The 17,534-nt window shown below is 39.1% G+C and overlaps 1 protein-coding gene across 2 annotated transcripts in view; it reads left to right on the top strand.

Annotated features, from left to right (window-relative positions):
• Window positions 1-17,534, top strand: part of GABRR3 (gamma-aminobutyric acid type A receptor subunit rho3) — a 46,835-nt gene that overhangs the window by 20,353 nt on the left and 8,948 nt on the right. For both annotated transcript variants that reach the window (XM_082687132.1, XM_082687131.1), the window contains exons 7-9: window positions 3,503-3,585; window positions 5,278-5,418; window positions 11,368-11,520. In XM_082687132.1, coding sequence (XP_082543258.1) covers window positions 3,503-3,585; window positions 5,278-5,418; window positions 11,368-11,520 — 377 coding nt within the window. The remainder of the gene's footprint in view (window positions 1-3,502; window positions 3,586-5,277; window positions 5,419-11,367; window positions 11,521-17,534) is intronic.

Here is a 17,534-nt window from a genome sequence, read left to right as displayed (position 1 = left end):
CAGTAAGACTCTGAAGAAGAAAAAAAAAAAAATGGCTCCCCAATGGATTCCACATCCTAGTCCTTGGAACGTGTGAAAATTTCTCTATTTGGGGGGGAAAAACAAAATCTTTGCAGATATGATTAAGTTAAGGGTCTTGAGATAGGAAAATTATCCTGGATCAATTGGTTGGGACCCAGATGCTATCAATCAATCGTAAGCCTCTTTGATCAAGAAAGGCAATGTGACCATTGAGACAGAGATTGGAATGATAAAACCACTAGCACAGGTCTGCCAGCAGATGCCAGAAGCTGTAAAAACCAAGGAATGGATTTGTCCCTGAGAGCTTCTGGAGGAACAGAGCCTTTCTGACACCTTAATTTTAGCATAGTGATACTAATTTCAGACTTCTGTCCTCCAGAACTGCAAGAGAATAAATTTCTGTTGTCTTAAGCCACCAAGTTTGTGGTAGTTTTTTATGGTGGCAATAGAAAATTAATACAGATTCTTTTTGTTCACCAGAAACACCATGCTCACTTTAGGACAAAGATACTCTTGCCATATTGCTGTTAATGTTTTTAAAAATGCAATGAAAGGAACGTATTACTTTTGATAGAACTTTTAAGTCAGGAGTACGTTGGGAGTTGAATACGTACTGGAGTCAGGCCTCACTAGGAATCAGAAGCAGAATGACAGCTTCTGGCCATGGAATCAACTGTTAAAAACTTTTAACTTTTTAAAATTAATTATTGTGATGAAAGAATTAACTCTAGTAGATTGTCCTTACCCTGCACATTCCAAAGAATGATTTCTGGCTCAGTCTCCAAGCCCTTGAAATATCCTGCCTGATAAGAGGATCTTTGTTGACCCTGAGGCTTTGGACCATAGCAGGTAATCTATGCTAACAATGGGATTTATGGAGGAGGTTTTGAGCTACTTGGTATCAGCTTGACCTCTGGACCAGCTGGAGACCAAGGTCAGCTAGACCTATGGAACCAACTCTCAGTTAATACTTTGGACCCCAGGGCTCAGGTAATTTCCCTGGTTGGCAGTACCCCACGGTCACACATCAATGTTGGGACAGTAGCACTGCCCACGTAACTCCACTAAAACAGGACAGCTGGAAACTTTCTTTGGTCTCTACTGGACCCTGTTCTCTGTGACTTTTCCATTGTTGGTTTTTATCTATGTCTTTCTCATTGTAATAAACCATAACTGTGTTAGTGTAACAGCTTTGATGAGTTCTGTGAGTGCTCCTAGCAAATCATGGAACCGGAGGGTGGTCTTGGGGAATCCCCAAAAATAGGACTCAAAATTGTTGTCCACACAGTTATTCCATTTGGCAGCACAGCCAGTCCAAGCCTGGAGCCAGGTTACCTGGTTCCAGGCTTTGTTCTGACACCATCGACTGACAAAGCTTCTCTCTTTGGCCAAACTCTGCTGGGCTCCTCTGAACTTTCTTCTCACTTAATCCCTGACTTTTGAGCTTCTGTGTTTGTCTCTCTAAGTGCATTCAGCCAGAATCTTCCATCCACAATATCTGATCACCCTCCAAATCTGATTAGATTCCTCATCTTCCACCACCCCAGGCAATGTCTGATCACCCTGGCCTGCCATTAGCAAGAATCCTTTTAGGACCTTTTAGCCAGAACTCCCCACCCCCACCAACTACCTGTGATGTTTCCTCTGAGTAATGTTTCTGTTCATTGCCCCTGGTTATAACCCTGCTCCTTGGCTATAATTTCTACTTTTCCTTGTTGTATTTGGAGTTGACCCCACTCCTCTCACCCTTGTTAATAAACCAAATTACAGTAGTCCCCCTAAATAAAATCTCCCTTACTATTCTTGAACAAGGGTTATGAGTAGTTTTTTCTTTTCTTTTTTTTTTAAGATTTTATTTATTTACTTGACAGAGAGAGAGAGATCACAAGTAAGCAGAGAGACAGGCGGGGGTGGGGGGGGGTGGGGAGCAGGCTCCCTGCTGAGCAGAGAGCTCAATGCGGGCCTGGATCCCAGGACCCTGAGGTCATGACCTGAGCCAAAGGCAGAGGCTTAACCCACTGAGCCACCCAGGCGCCCCATGAGTGGTTTTCTCTTTACCACCACTTATTTAACCACTGTGGTTGTTAACTTATTCATATCTACTATGAAGGAGGTAAACTCAAAGATTTCACAGGTCCCTTCTGTACATGTCTACTTATATGTGGGTTTTTTTTTGTAAATATAATATGGTAATGTGAATGTATTTTCTCCTATGATTTTCTTAATATTTTCTTCTTTCTAGCTTTACAATAAAAACAATATAAAATACATACACAAAATATGTGTTAACTATGTTGTCAGTAAGGCTTTAATAGTTAAGTTTTTAGGAAGTCAAAAGTTATACATGATTTTCAACTGTGCAGAGGTTGGTTCCCCCAACCACTGCATTGTTCAAGGTTCAGGTGTATCAGGAATATACCAAAATGAGTATGTTCTGTGACACAGTGTCATCCAGATAACTCCTTGGCTTTCATTTTGCTGCATGACTATTGAAGATAAATTGGTTCAACTTCTCTGATTAGCTTGGGGGCACGGAGGTACCTGGGTGGCTCAGTTGGCTAAGTGACAGCCTTCAGCCCAGGTCATGATCCTGGAGTCTCAGGATCAAGTCCCGCATTGGCCTCCCTGCTCAGCAGGGAGTCTGCTTCTCCCTCTGACCCTACCCCATCTCACACTCTCTCCCTCAAATGAATAAATAAATAAATAAATAAATAAAAGCTTTAAAAACAAAACAAAACATAAAAACAACTTGGGGGCACCACAGGTAGGAGCAGCTGTTGCCTTCATTTTGTGCAGACTTGCTCAGGGGTCTTTTGTAAACCTCTGATCTGCTGTTGTGTATACCAGAGTCTGTACTTTGAGGCAGGATCATAGCATAGCAGCCTCTGCCTAAAGCCAGAAAAACCTAGGAGAATATAAAATTTGAAAAAACAATTCTCATCAGTATGCAAGCCTTAATGGCACCTGAATTATGCATTGTGCACATAAATCTATAACTGAAAATGCTCCAGGCTTTCTCCTTCCTCCTGGAAAAAGAATTTTCTCAAGTAAACTTGTTTTGTGAGAGAAACCTTTACCCATAGGTTTTTATTACCACCATCCCAGCCCTTTATGACTGGAAACAAAGTTTGGATCTTCCAAAAAGCAGAAAATATTTAAATCTACTTAAAAGTCGTCTCCCTTTGAAGTATGTTTTTCTGAAGACATCAGAGCCAAATAATACAGAGGGCATGGACTAGGAGACAGGAACAATCTTTAGAGCAGGAATTCCTGCATTAACCCTGTGTTTTCGGCAAACCACACACCTCCTGGGTTCGTCTCCTTAGACGTTACTTCGATAGCGGATGGCAATGCCTGTTTCCCATTATTCTTGAAAGGCACACAAAACAAACATCCCAGTAAGGGAGCTTCAATATTGCATGTTTATTTGGCCATATGGTGACATGATCTGCACTTTTTTGTTCTCTCTCTCCTTTTATAGGGTAACTGTGTCAGCCATGTGCCTTATGGATTTCAGCAGGTTTCCTCTTGACACTCAAAGCTGTTCCCTTGAACTGGAAAGCTGTAAGTCTTACTTCCTGATGGAGTGAGTACTCACGATCTGAACATACCATCACATATCTGCATGTATGTAAGCATGTACTTACCAAGCATTTACAAATCTTGATATAAGTTAAATATATTGATTCAAAATAATTACTTTTTTTTTTTTAAACCAAAGATGATGCAGATTGTCTCTCAAAAGAGAACACCCAGGGAAAGGATGTTTTCATAAGTACGTATTCTGTAGTTTCCACCTGATTATAAAGGAGCAAGTTCCCTAAAAGGGTATATTCTTGCTAATGTTATTAACATAGACTGACACACCTCCCAAATTTGGAAAGCTCTGGAATTCATTTTCCCAAATAAGTCACAGTCTTCCACTAAATGTACATGGGCTCCCCAGAAAAAAAGGCAGCTATAGACATAGACCCTCTAATCAAAGCTGCCGGGGGGCTTCTGAGCTGTCTCCTTGTCAATCACTGGTGCTGAGCCCTCAGTGGTTTTTGGCACCACGTTTTAAAAGCTGACTGCAGATTTTCATAATGTGGCCAAAACGCTGGGAATCTCAGTGGATGCTCCTCCCCAAGTGCATGAGGAGCTTTCTGTAACACTATTTGGTTTCAGAAGAAAATTCATTTTTGCTTTTGTTTTTCTGGTGAAAAGTTCCTTTTTATTGACACATTGAGTTTTTAAAAACTGTCCCTTGGTCTCTCTTCATCACCTCATCCCTCCACATGACAATCTCCATTCTTTTAAGATATCTTGTCAGCTAGATATTAAGTACCCTAAAACAAATGAAACTGAGGTTAAATGAGACTCTCTACGGGGATTTTTTAAATTAACATATACTCTATTTTCAGGGGTCAGATTTGTGAATCATCAGTCTTATACAATTTACAGCACTTACCGTAGCACTTACCCTCCCCAGTGTCCATCACCCAGCCACCCTATCCCTCCACCCCCCTCCCCTCCAACAACCCTCAGTTTGTTTCCTGAGATTAGGAGTCTTTTATGGTTTGTCTCCCTCTCTGGTTTCATTGTGTTTTATTTTTCCCTCCCTTCTCCTATGATCTTTGTCTTGTTTCTCAAATTCCTCATATCGGGGAGATCACATGATAATTGTCTTTCTCTGATTGACTTCGCTTAGCATAATACCCTCTAGTTCCATCCACATCATTGAAAATGGCAAGATTTGGGGGTTTTTTTGATGCTACATAATAATTCATTGTGTGTGTGTATGTGCGTGTGTGTATACATATATATATACACATATATGTACATATACATATATATATATATATATATATATATATATATATATATATATAATCACATCTTCAGAAGAAAATTCTTTATGAATTCAGCTCATTTTGGAATTTCATCCAAGAGAGCTGCAAAACTAGAGGGCCCTGATGAACTGGGGTCAGGCCTCCGACTTGGAGCAGGTGGTTCTGTATGTGAGGACTCAGGGCACACAGGGAGGGGAACAGTCATTTGGAGAGTTTTAACAGGACGTGTGGGCACAAGAAAGACCACCACACTATGCCAGTGATTAGGCCCAAGTTTGGGAGACTATTCTTCTCTTTTTTTGATAATGGGTATTATTAGTCTATCAGCAAACGTTTTTCAGGATCCCATATCTACACGTCACCAGACCAGGCACCTCATGATTCCGGTGATTCCAGTGACAGGAATACTATTCTCTTGTTTTAGATGCCTACAATGAAGAGGATCTAATGCTGTACTGGAAACAGGGAAACAGGTCCCTAAATACTGATGAGCATATTTCCCTTTCTCAGTTCTTCATTGAGGACTTCAGTGCATCCAGTGGATTCGCTTTCTACAGCAGCACAGGTGCCTTATATTATGTGCACAGTTCATCAGCATTTACTGAACACCCACTGTTTGCAAAGCACCACAACCTGTGAAAAAACCTGAATCCAAACATGTCCCGTTTGGCCAGCACCCTCTTTCCTTCTTCACAGGCAGCCTCCTCCACCTTTCTAGTACATGACTTCTCTTCCTTGTGCAGTCACCTCTGAATAAACGCCTTGCTTCCACACCTGGCCTCCACAGTCTACTCTGAACACAGCAGACTGAGTGATCTTTGAAAACATAAAGACCACAATCCTTTCTTATTTAAAACCTTCCAGTGTGTTTCCACCACACTTACAACAAAACTCACGTGTCTCAAATGGCCTACAAGGCGCACATGATCTACCTCTGACCTCACCACTACACCCGCCCCCCTCTGCTCTCTGCACACTGGCCTTCTAGCCTGTCCTCACACACACACCTATCTCATTCTCCCCACACAGCTTCTGCTTCGGCCCTTTCCTCTCTCTGCCTGGAATGATCTTCCCCCAGTTTTCTCATGACCAGCTCCCTCCTCCCATTCAGGGTGTTGTTCAAATACCATCTCGCAGAGTGCTTTCTTAACCATCGTGTCTAAACTAGGCCTCCTTCCTCACCATTCCCTGTCTCTATTTGTCTTCACAACATTTAACACTACCTGAAATATCTCTCTCGTTGACTGCTTTCTTTCCTGAGGGCCTGACTAGAAAGAGTGCACGACATCAGTCTGCCTTGTTCACCGTTTCTTCCCCAGCATCTGGAATGGGCATGGCACGTGATAGATACTCAATAAATACCGCCATGCTTACTTCGGCAGCACATATACTGGGGGAGTCAGGCAGAAACACAGAAAGTCTGTTCAATATCAGGCCTATATTGTATACTCTTCACTATGACAGATATACTTGTCATTTGGCAACATGAACTCTTGGTACTTTTTGAATAATATTTGATCCCTGTTGATTAAAGTTGGAAGTAGCTTCCTCTTCCCTGGTTATTAGCATTCTGGGTCATTTAAGGAAGAATCCCTATAAAATGCCATTTCAGATTTTTGAAGCCTGGAAAATGTATGCTGCCACTGAGTTTCAGAGCCCTCCTGCCTAGAATCTTTTTACCTACTGACTTTTCTCCCTAGAGGTGCTCTATTCTGCCCTTAGACTCTGGAGAGGGTTCTCTGGGTATTATCTAAAAACCTGAATCATTAAGAGAGCAATCAAAAATGTACATCACAGGGAAGGTAAAGGTCTTTTTAGAACCAACAGCTATGTAACCATTTAGATCCAGAACAAACGCTCTGTTTCACTTATTTGTCTATAATGCTTGGGATACAGCAGGCAATGCTACTAACTGTAATAATATAAGTAACACACATATTATTTGTTTTAATCATTTATATACCCTTGGTACATAGTGGATGCTCAATAGGTAATTGCTAAATGAATGAATGAGAGGTAAATAATTTGAAAAAAAAAATTCAGAGTTTTTTAAAGAAAAAGCCTTTGTAATCCTACCTTCCTAGAGATAAAATGTTATTATTTTTATAAATTTTCTTCTCCTTTTTGTTTTCTCTCTTTGTATTTCTCTATATAGATAGATACAGTTGACCCTCAAACAACAGAAGTTTGAGCTGTACGGTCCACTTAAATGTGAATTTTTTTTGATAAATACAGTATGGTTCTGCACATGTATTTTCTCTCCCTTATGGTTTTTTTAAACAATTTTTTCTCTAGCTTACTTTATTGTAAAAATACACTGCATAAAATGTACAAAATATGTTTTACTCAACTGTTATGTTTACTGAGGCTTCTAAGCAGCAGTAGACTGTTAGTAGTTAGGTTTGGGGGACTGTAAGTTTCTATGTAGATTTTCAACAATACCAGGGCCAGCACTCCTAAGCCCTACATTATTCAAGGGTCAACTGTCTGAGTATTTTTTATCAGGATTTTTAATGCTCTGAGTCCTAAATTTAATTAATATTTAAACAAAGGAATGTGTGTAATGAACAATGATACATACCAAGTATAATTTATAACTATTTTCATTTTGCTGTTATGATGAAATAACTTTGGCACATGATAGATTAGGACAAAGTCTCTTCAGTGTTTGAAGCTATTACAATGTCATATATATGAAGCATAGAAATTCAAGAGTATTGCTTCCTGCACAGAATATATGCTTCATATATAAAATGGCAATGTCTCTTCAGATTTTGAAACACAAGTATCCAAAATATTCACCCAACCATCGTCTTATAAAGAAAAGTTTAATTTTCACTTCCAAATTCTTATTTCACCAGTATGCCATTCCATTGGCCTCACCATCTTTTTATTTGTCCTAGTGAGACTTTTTAAGCCCTACCAGACAGGTCCAACACTAGCTGATTTTTTTCTTCCTCTAGTCATGTTTTAGAGTCCACCTAAAGCCACACAGAATACTTATATTGTAAAGCTTATATTGTAAAACTCAGGAAAATGCTTTTAAGTGTCTTAAAATCCACTAAAAATTCTTAACAGTCCAGGATGGTTACAATTTTAAGAAAAAACATTTTTATTTCTAAGAAAATTTTAAAAAAGAAAAGAATTGGGTTTAAATATACATGGTTTGTATAACATGATAGAAAATTATCCATGATAATTTTTAAAAATGTTAAATAATGTTATAGAAGAATATATATATAATCCTATATTTGTTATTTTAAAAGGCACTTACTTATATAGGGGAACCTGGGTGGCTCAATCAGTTAAACATCTGCCTTTAGCTCAGGTCATGAGCCCAGGGCCCTAGGATATAGCCCTGCATCATGCTCCCTGCTCAATGGGGAGCCTGTTTCTCTCTCTCCATCTGTCACTCCCTCTGTTTGTGCTCTCACTCTTTTTCTGTCAAATAAATAAATAAAATCTTTTTTTAAAGGATTTTTATATGTGGTTTTTGAATGTCCAGAAAGATTAATAGTTGATACTTCTGAGAGTTGAGTATAGAGTGGCGATATTTTCAATTTTATTTCAACACGTCTGTATTTTTAAATTGTTACAACTTATACATTTCTTTTTTTTTTTAAGATTTTTTTATTTATTTGTCAGAGAGAGAGAGAGGGAGAGAGAGTGAACACAGGCAGACAGAATGGCAGGCAGAGGGAAAAGCAGACTCCCTGCCGAGCAAGGAGCCCGATATGGGACTCGATCCCAGGACACTGGGATCATGACCTGAGCCCAAGGCAGCTGCTTAACCAACTGAGCCACCCAGGCATCCCCAACTCATACATTTCTAATAAGAAAGATTACAATCTGTTTTAAGACTATAAAAATATAAGAGTAAAGCATTTTGGAAGTTGTAGTCAAATATCTTTTTTTAAGATTTTATTTATTTATTTGAGAGAGAAAGAGTGGGAGTGCGAAGGGTAGAGGGAGAGGGAGAGAGTCGTAAGCAGACTCCTCACTGAGTGTGGAACCTGACATGGAGCTTGATCTCATGACCCTGAGATCATGACCTGAGCTGAAACCAAGAATGGGAAGCTTAACCGACTGCACCACCCAGGCACCTCCAAATATCAAGTTATTAATCATATATGTGTTTATTCAATGCTGCTTAGGTTTCAGAAAGATTAACACTTACAAATTTATTTTAGCTTACAAGTGTATGATAGTTCTGCCTCACATTAATCATGAATTATTAAATATGGCCTCTTGAGACCTAAACCCAGATGTTTTTCTTAGATTAGTATCCTGTTTAAACATATGAGCTTCATCAGAAATAATCTGTTCACATTTATATTCCTAACATTATAACAACCCCCATAACCTCTGTATAGCCAAATCAGCTATACAGGAAAAACTGCACTTCTGGTTCTGGTTAGAAGAGCCAGAAATAGAGTTATAATTATACAACTTTAGTTTCCATTTGATAGCTGAACCATCAGTTCCCACTTTTTCCTTGGCATCTTTACCACCTCCCAAGAATGTTAACAAGCAGGGGAGGGCTTCTGCCCTCTCTTAACTTTCAATGTCCCTCACAATCATGCACTATAAATTTACAAAGAAAAACAAAAATGACTCCTGCCCCTAAAGAATGCATTGATCATTACTCTTTATTGCAGCATAACATAGAGGCTAAAAGTTCAAGTTTTGGAGACGGACTGCATGAGTTCAAATTCTGCCCCTGCCACTTACTAGAAATGTAGGCAAGTTGCTTCGTCTCCCTAAGCCTCAATGTCTTCATCTTTAAATTGGTTTTATAACACTCTCTACCTCATAGAGTTGTGAAGATACATGATTTAATACATTTAAATAATTTAGAATACTGTCTACCATAAATACCTCTGAATACTGTCTGCCATACTCAGGAAATATTAGCTAGTAGAGCTAGTATTAGCTCATCACTGTTTTCAACAATAACGTCATCAGGATCCTTTCAAAACAGAATGAGGCCTTTAGGGTCACAGGCCATTGAAGGTGACAGTGTCCACATATAAAAACCTTCTCGAACATTGTCTTGAGACTGACTCCTTAAGTCTCCCTAGGGGAGACAAGAGATGGTATTGTGGTTGAAGCTATAGGCCAGGAAGAGTCTCCCCTGCCCTGAAGAACCACACAACAGAACAGGTTTCTCCTGCTCGGTTGACAAAAACAAAATTATTATTCAGAAAATTACGACTAAAGAAAGGACCCTGTTCATAGTTAAAACCATATAAACTAACAGTGTCTTTCTTTATGAAATTCTTCTACAACTTTTCCTTATCTCCTTTAATCTCATGATAATTATATGAAGGTATAATATCAGAGAGGCTGTTATCCCACTTTACAGCTATAATCAAAATTCTCAGCTGCACACAATAATGGAGAAGGACTATAACATGGGAAATATTAGACAATGAACAGTTCAAAAAATAGTGTATATTCTGACTTTACAATGTACTATGTAATGTGTCTTTTATTTCCCTTGGGAATGAAATTTTTTGCTATTCCTGGAACATATATCAACTGATGGTGAGAGAGAACTCCAGAACAGATAAGGACAAGAAGGGTCATCAGCATGTAACTGAGAATAGAATACTAAGAGGAGAGTCTGCCAATTTAGGGTGGGTTTGCTAGATTTATGTTTGGGCTGAATGCCCAAATAGTGACCTGATACATCTATTAAGTGTGCCATCTTGAGTTTCCTAAGAAACTACTCCTGAGACTGGTACAAAATGTTCTCTAAACCCTTTTGCAATGCTTGTGATTTTGCTTTGTAATTTTTAACCTATAGTTTCTTGGGTTTGTTTTTGGCTTTACACTTCCTTCCAGCCAGTGTGAAAAAGGAAACCTGAACAAAATTGCGTGAATGTGACCACAATTGTTGCTTCTGATCAGCATGAACCAATCAATATTGCCAACATGAGTTTATATAATTCCAACCAGAAGCAAAGAAACATCATCAATTGATTATTTTTTTCAGATTTATTATAGATAAATTAATGGTACCCACTAGTCTTTAGGAATCCCTTGCTACCTAGATTCCAACTTGGAATCCAAGGACTCAGTAGCCACTGTGAATCTTTTCCTTCAGATAAAATGTTCCCTTTCATTCGTTAAAGTTAATAAATGATTTATTGGCTGTTGCCCCAGTCATTAGTCATGTATTGAAGACTTGCCCACTTGCAGAAACAATATATTTTGGAGAAAGGTTTTTAAAGGCCAATCCACAAAATATAATTACCAGTCATTCCTGAATAACAGCTATGAAATTTAAGGGGAATCTTTGAATCACATAACTAAGCAGACTACAGGGCAGTTCAACAAACACGGATGGGGCGACAGGCTCAGGCCCTGTCCTCCTGCTGGGTAAACAAGGATGAGTGTGTTCAGTTCCATGTTCCCTTAGAGCTTAGAGTTTAAAGAAGCACGTGATTTCACTTAGTGTGAAGTTTACATGAGGACACCTGTTCTAAGGAAAACTCAATTTTTCTCATAGGTTGGTACAATAGGCTTTTCATCAACTTTGTGCTAAGGAGGCATATTTTCTTCTTCGTGCTACAAACCTATTTCCCAGCTATGCTGATGGTGATGCTTTCGTGGGTTTCATTTTGGATTGACCAGAGAGCTGTTCCTGCAAGAGTTTCCCTGGGTAAGTACCTTTATGAAATGTTAATATCAGAGAAAGTTCAAGAAGGTTAAAAAAAAAAAAGTGGAGAGAAAAAGAGTCATGGTTTACTAGGGGTGGTTAGAGACACGCATTCAGGTTACAACATTTATCTTCACAACCTCAGGGGCAAACTGTAATTGGACTCTTTCCTTGGGAACTGAGGCATTAGGTACGAAGCCTGCACCAGCCGACCAAAAGGGAAATAATAAGGAGAAATTATGAAACTACGGAGCATAAACAGCCTCACTTTAGAAACCTGTCTCCTCACTTTCAGGGAAACCTCCTCATCCTTGCCCCAACCCATTTCTCTTTGTGCGACAAACTTTTGCATCATAAAAAAAAAAAAAAAAAAAAGAATCCTTCAAACTAACGCACACTGTACTATTGGTATTTGAATATATGACTTCTTGGGTAGGGGGCAATGTTAATTAGAAATCAGGGCTTAACCTAAACACCAAAATCAGAACCAACCCCAGTGAAATTCCAGTTACTATGGTTCTCTACTTGGCAAGAGATTCAGGGGCGGGGGATGGGGGCAGACATTGCCAGCTTCATTAAGTCATCACACAGGTATGATTATCTACTCCATCTAGCATGCACGTGCCACTGTCACACAGACTGATTTATGGGAACGATTTCAGGCCTGCTTAGTGGTGACTGAGGTCTTATAATGTGGAAGATGCCTGGCTAAGCACTTGGATAACCTGTTACTGAATCAGAACCCGAGAGTCAATCCCACTTGCCTTCTCAGTTGTTTTAGGGCAGAGCTCCCTCATTTCAGCTGATTTTGTTCTTTGACCTGTAATGCTCTACCCAGACAGAAGATTGTTATAAGTGCTTCCTAATCATTGTAATTATCACACAATTCATTCCAGAAAGGGTGATTTCTAAGCTAATGTTCACAAATTATATGCATACTTCAAAAGATCATTTGAAAGACATAAATTGTCATTAATATTAATAATTTGTTCACCTCTTTCCCCTATTAAAAGCTTCAATCTATAAGCAGTTGAGGTTTGACTATCTTCATGGGAAAAAATACCACCTGAATGATAATTAAATTATTGCGGCTGAACCTTCACATGGGAGCAGTCGCGCCCTGACCTCGCTACGCAGTGGGGCAGGGGAGAGCTGCCCAGGAGATGAGAGGCACATTTCCAGCCCTCAAGACAGAATGAGAAAGACGTTCAGTCTCTAAAGGTTTATGAACATGATTTCCAATCAGATTCCTGAAGCCGACGGCTTAGCTCTTACACTTTGAAAATGACAAGTAATAAAAGCTGGTTCCAGGGCGGGCTGGGGAGAATGGAGAACACTGAAGTGCCTTTAAGTCGCCCCTGAAATTCTGTGCTTCTTGCATCTACATCTGATTCCCTAAGGTGTTGGGAAATTGCTATGCAGATTTATGTAAAATAATATATAAATCAGAACTGTCTCTCTCCCCTCTTAATAAAGGGAACTGTAGTATTCCTATTCCACGGCTTACCCTCTCAGGCTTTTGCTTCCTAACACCCTCAAGTCTTCTCAAAGATATTTTGTGCTCTGGGGGGCACCTGGGTGGCTTAGTCTGTTAAGCATCCGACTCTTGATTTCAGCTCAGGTCGGGAGATTGAGCCCTACATCAAGCTCTGTGCTGGGCCTGGAGCCTGCTTAAGATTTTCTCTCTCCCTTTCCCTTCCCCTCAGTTCTCTTTCTCTCTCTCTTTCTCTCTCTCGTCTTGCTCTTAGAAAAACAAAATAAGATATAGATATTTTGCACTCTGCTTTACTGGCTGTTTCCAAATACTGGGCCAACTGATTCTCCAGAAGTTCCTTCTAACTGTCTATCTCATTTGCCTTTTATCAGTTGTTTCCCCTTCATCACACCCTGAAGTATTTAGTACTATTAAGCCTTCTTACCGAATTCAGAACCAAGGGTAATGGTCAAAACCCCAGCCTCCTCTTTCTCATCTGCAAAATGAGATGATTAATACAGCCTTCCAAGGTCACTGTATGAAATGAATGGGAGCTTTCGTCTCAATGGCCTGCCCCATAGTGTTTGATAAAACTAAACAAACTAGCAATAAATTTGGAGAACTCTGCAAATAAATTTGCAAATAAATTTGCAGTACGTGCTAGCCTACGTTTTCTCCTCTTTTAGACTTTTCTTTCACTTGTCTTCCTTGCACTCCTTGAGTCTGGGATAACTCCCTCCCAAGGTTTTGCTTGTTTTTGATTTGCTCATCAAATGGAGCAAGCCTCTTGTTTCTGACTACTGTCTCTATGGAAAAAAAGAAGAAAAAAATCCCAAATCTAAGTCTTTATCTCAGATCTTTCTCTCAGGTTCCAGGTAGTATTCCCAGCGGCCTGCTGAACGTCATCTCCAGGTTCTGCAAGTGTTCCACTTGTTCAAAACCCAGCAGATTGTTATTGCCCCCTCTAGACTCCTGCCCTAACTCCATTTTTTTCTCTTGGCTTTTCTTGTTCTTTTAAGGGCCCCCAAGGTGTTGAATCTTTCATAGTTGGAGCCTCAATTTCCTTCTTAGTCTTTAGCAGTCATTCTTAGGTATTATCTGGAACCCCAGAGAGATTTGTTTTTGTGGGTTATATCTATCATTATTAGCCATGTTGCATATTAAAACAGAATTTTTAAAAATATGTGTTAGTCCATTTAAAAACAATAATCTCATTACAAGTTAATACATGCTATGAAAAATAACGTTTTTTCTAAAAGAAAAAATTAGTGAGAGGAAAATTATTGTTGTACATTTTTGCAGATCTTTAATATCTGGCCTTCTGGAGAACAGTTGGATTCTCACCTCTGCTTCTTCAATCTGTTGTAAAAGTTTCAGTTGAAATACAGGGGAAAAAAACTGACATTGCTCAGATATGTGGTTGGAGGAAAAAAGCCACATTTCAATAGTGTTTTCCAGTAATTGTGCATAGTCTTCCGTGACACTGTACCAAAACTCAGCAAGTGACAGCTTCTTAAAGGTTAGTTACAGTGTGAAATCTGAAACCATATCAATGAATTTCTTTCTATTCTATTAGATTAAAATGCATTGACCTACCTTGCATTTTGACTGGATCTTTTTACCTAGGCATCAATCATTTGAAAACTATTAGTGCACTGAACTATATCTTCCCAAAGCTCACGTAATGCACTATACAATGTCAAAAAATCACATTTGGGGCATCTGGGGGGGTGGTCAGTCACCTAAGCGTCCAACTCTTTATTTTGGCTTAGGTCAAGATCCCAGAGCCCTGTGTTGGGCTCTGTGCTCAGTAGGGAGTCTGCTTGAGATTCTCTGTTTTCCTCTCCCTTTGCCCCTCCCCCTGCTCACACTAAACAAACAAATAAATAAATAAATAAATAAAATCTTCTAAAAAGTCACATTTATTAATGTCACCATTAATCTCATGAAAAAGTGTTTGAGTAGTGGGAAGCTCTCAAGCTTATAGTGATGGATAGGTATTTAACATCATTTGAGTTTTGATTTGAAAGCTCAAATTTTATTATTAGATAACAAATATCAGGGGCGCCTGGGTGGCTCAGTGGGTTAAGCCGCTGCCTTCGGCTCAGGTCATGATCTCAGGGTCCTGGGATCGAGTCCCGCATCTGGCTCTCTGCTCAGCAGGGAGCCTGCTTCCCCCCCCCCTCTCTCTGCCTGCCTCTCCATCTACTTGTGATTTCTCTCTGTCAAATAAATAAATAAAAAATCTTTAACAAAAAAAAAAAAAAAAAAAAAAGATAACAAATATCAGGGTTGTTTTACCTCAAGTGAGAGGCTTACATTACTCCGTTTTGAGAAATGTCTGCTAGATACCCAAATCTGGACAACCATAATTTGTCTGTGAGTTGTTATTTTAAGTGAAAGTGGTGTTCCATTTTTCAAAATGTCTGGTGTTCAGTGTGTAACTCAATGGCCTGAGTCCTTTTCCTCCAGACAGCCATTGCTCTTTGGTATGCAAAAGTGCCTTCTATATATCTCTCATTTCATCAACCAGAATATTAAGAAGGCATATACACAAGAGTTATAATGTAATAAAATTAGCAACTTTTCCTGATTTTTTTATTGTGATGCTAAAAGCTAAAGAACACAGTGACTGTTAGATTAGTTGGGTGCTTCTGCCTTAATTCATGTGAAGGCAACAATAGCTTTTCCCACCAGTGCTTCACACCGTTGAAAATATCAACATAATGAAAAAAGTAAATAATATCTTAGTGTGAAACCCATCTTCACTACACAGACCCTCAGAAAATGTCTTGGAGAGCCCAAAGGGCCCACTGACCACACTTTGAGAACTGTGGCTATAAGGTGTCTAAATCTTCAGAGTCAGCCTTCTTTATAATATCCTTGTGCTTTCTTTTCCATTCCTCTTGCCTTGACCAAACCTGGGACCCTTGTTAATTTTCCCTGGATTCCTCTAACCTCTATCTGCCCAGTGTCATCTTGCAAGGCTGTGAAATCTGACCCAAATGGGAGTAGGGAGCAGAAGTCCAGCCCAAGCTCCATGGGACATGGTTTGGGGTGACATCCTTCAGAAAAAGCAGGTGATATCCACCAAAAAATTTATTAATTTCCACAAAGCTGTAGTCTGGGCTTGTAAAGGCCTTATAGTTGCTTATTTCATTTCCTACTCTTCATCCTGCAATTCAACCCTACTACCAGAGTAATATCTCAGAACTCAACTGTGATCAAAATACTCTCATCTCAAATGCCATTGGAATAAATACTCTCAGTTTGGAATCCAAGGTGTCACTTGAAAGTTGCCAAATGAAATAACGGACACTTGGTTAAATTTGAGTTTTAGACAAGGATCAAATAATGTTTTATAAAATTATATCCTAAATATTGCATGGGATATACTTATACTAAAACTTTACTTGTTGTTTATCTGAAATGCAGATATAACTAAGTGTCCTGTATTTTTATTTGCTACGTCTTCAACCATATTCCTGCCCCAGTAGAGTTGCCCTAAGCTTCAAATAGTTTGAATATTCAGTGTTCTCAAACAGCTACCCATGCCTAACTGATTATCTTCCCTATAGTACTTTGGTACCTTTGTTCTTGTTCTTAGTCTACCTAGGATGTTCTCTCTACCTATCGTTCTCTGTCAAAGACTTGCCATTTCTCAATGGCCACAAGCTTTTACTAATAGCTCCAGGCAGACATGGTGTCTCCCATATTTGAACTACATGGTGCTTTGTATCTCTCCTAAGGTATCTCTTCTACTTCCTCTATTTTGTATGTAGCCATGGAGTGCCTTGGTAGCTTATCTTGTGTCCTCTATTAGAAGGTGAATCCCTTAAGGACAAGGATCATTATTACCACCCTTTTTGTTTCTGAGTGACTAAAACTATACCCTGCACATATTTGTGCTCAATACATAGTTTTTAAATTGCCAATGTGTAGCCTATCATGTTTTTAATTAACTATATTTTAGTTACTAACTGAAAACAATGATGATTCATTGCTGTCTAAGACCTTTCCATATTTGGACTCATTTGTGAATTAAGGATGAATCATTTGCTGGTTAAAATCATTTCACATTTGTCATGTTTCAGATGAAAAACGATAGAGGCTAAACAGCATAGAAGTATCCCTTGTGACTTAAGACATAATAGCTACCATAACTTGGAGTGTGGGATGGGTTAAAATACTAATGTATCTTTCTGTTTGATTTGGTGTAGAGAGGAAGTGAGACTATTAGAAAGCTGCCCAATGGTGTCCTAACCCCCATGGAAGGATGAGTAATATTGTACTTTCATCTCTTCTTTCTATGTCCTTCCTTTCCTTGACTCCATTTTTCTCATTTGGCCCCTCTGCATGGAGTATGCCATCTGTGTACAGCATATTAAATCATGGGGTCATTTACCAGGAAACAGACAACTGAAGTGTTCAGGTACATCATCATTGATAAAGAAAAATGTCTCCTAACAGAGAATATGACATATAACTGAAAAAGTAAGTACTTAGGAGCAATTCATTTAACCATCATAGAGGTTACCAGAAT

Source organism: Mustela nivalis (genome assembly GCF_964662115.1).
Source record: "Mustela nivalis genome assembly, chromosome: 1".
NCBI lineage: Eukaryota > Metazoa > Chordata > Mammalia > Carnivora > Mustelidae > Mustela > Mustela nivalis.
This window is presented reverse-complemented; position numbering and strand designations above follow the sequence as displayed.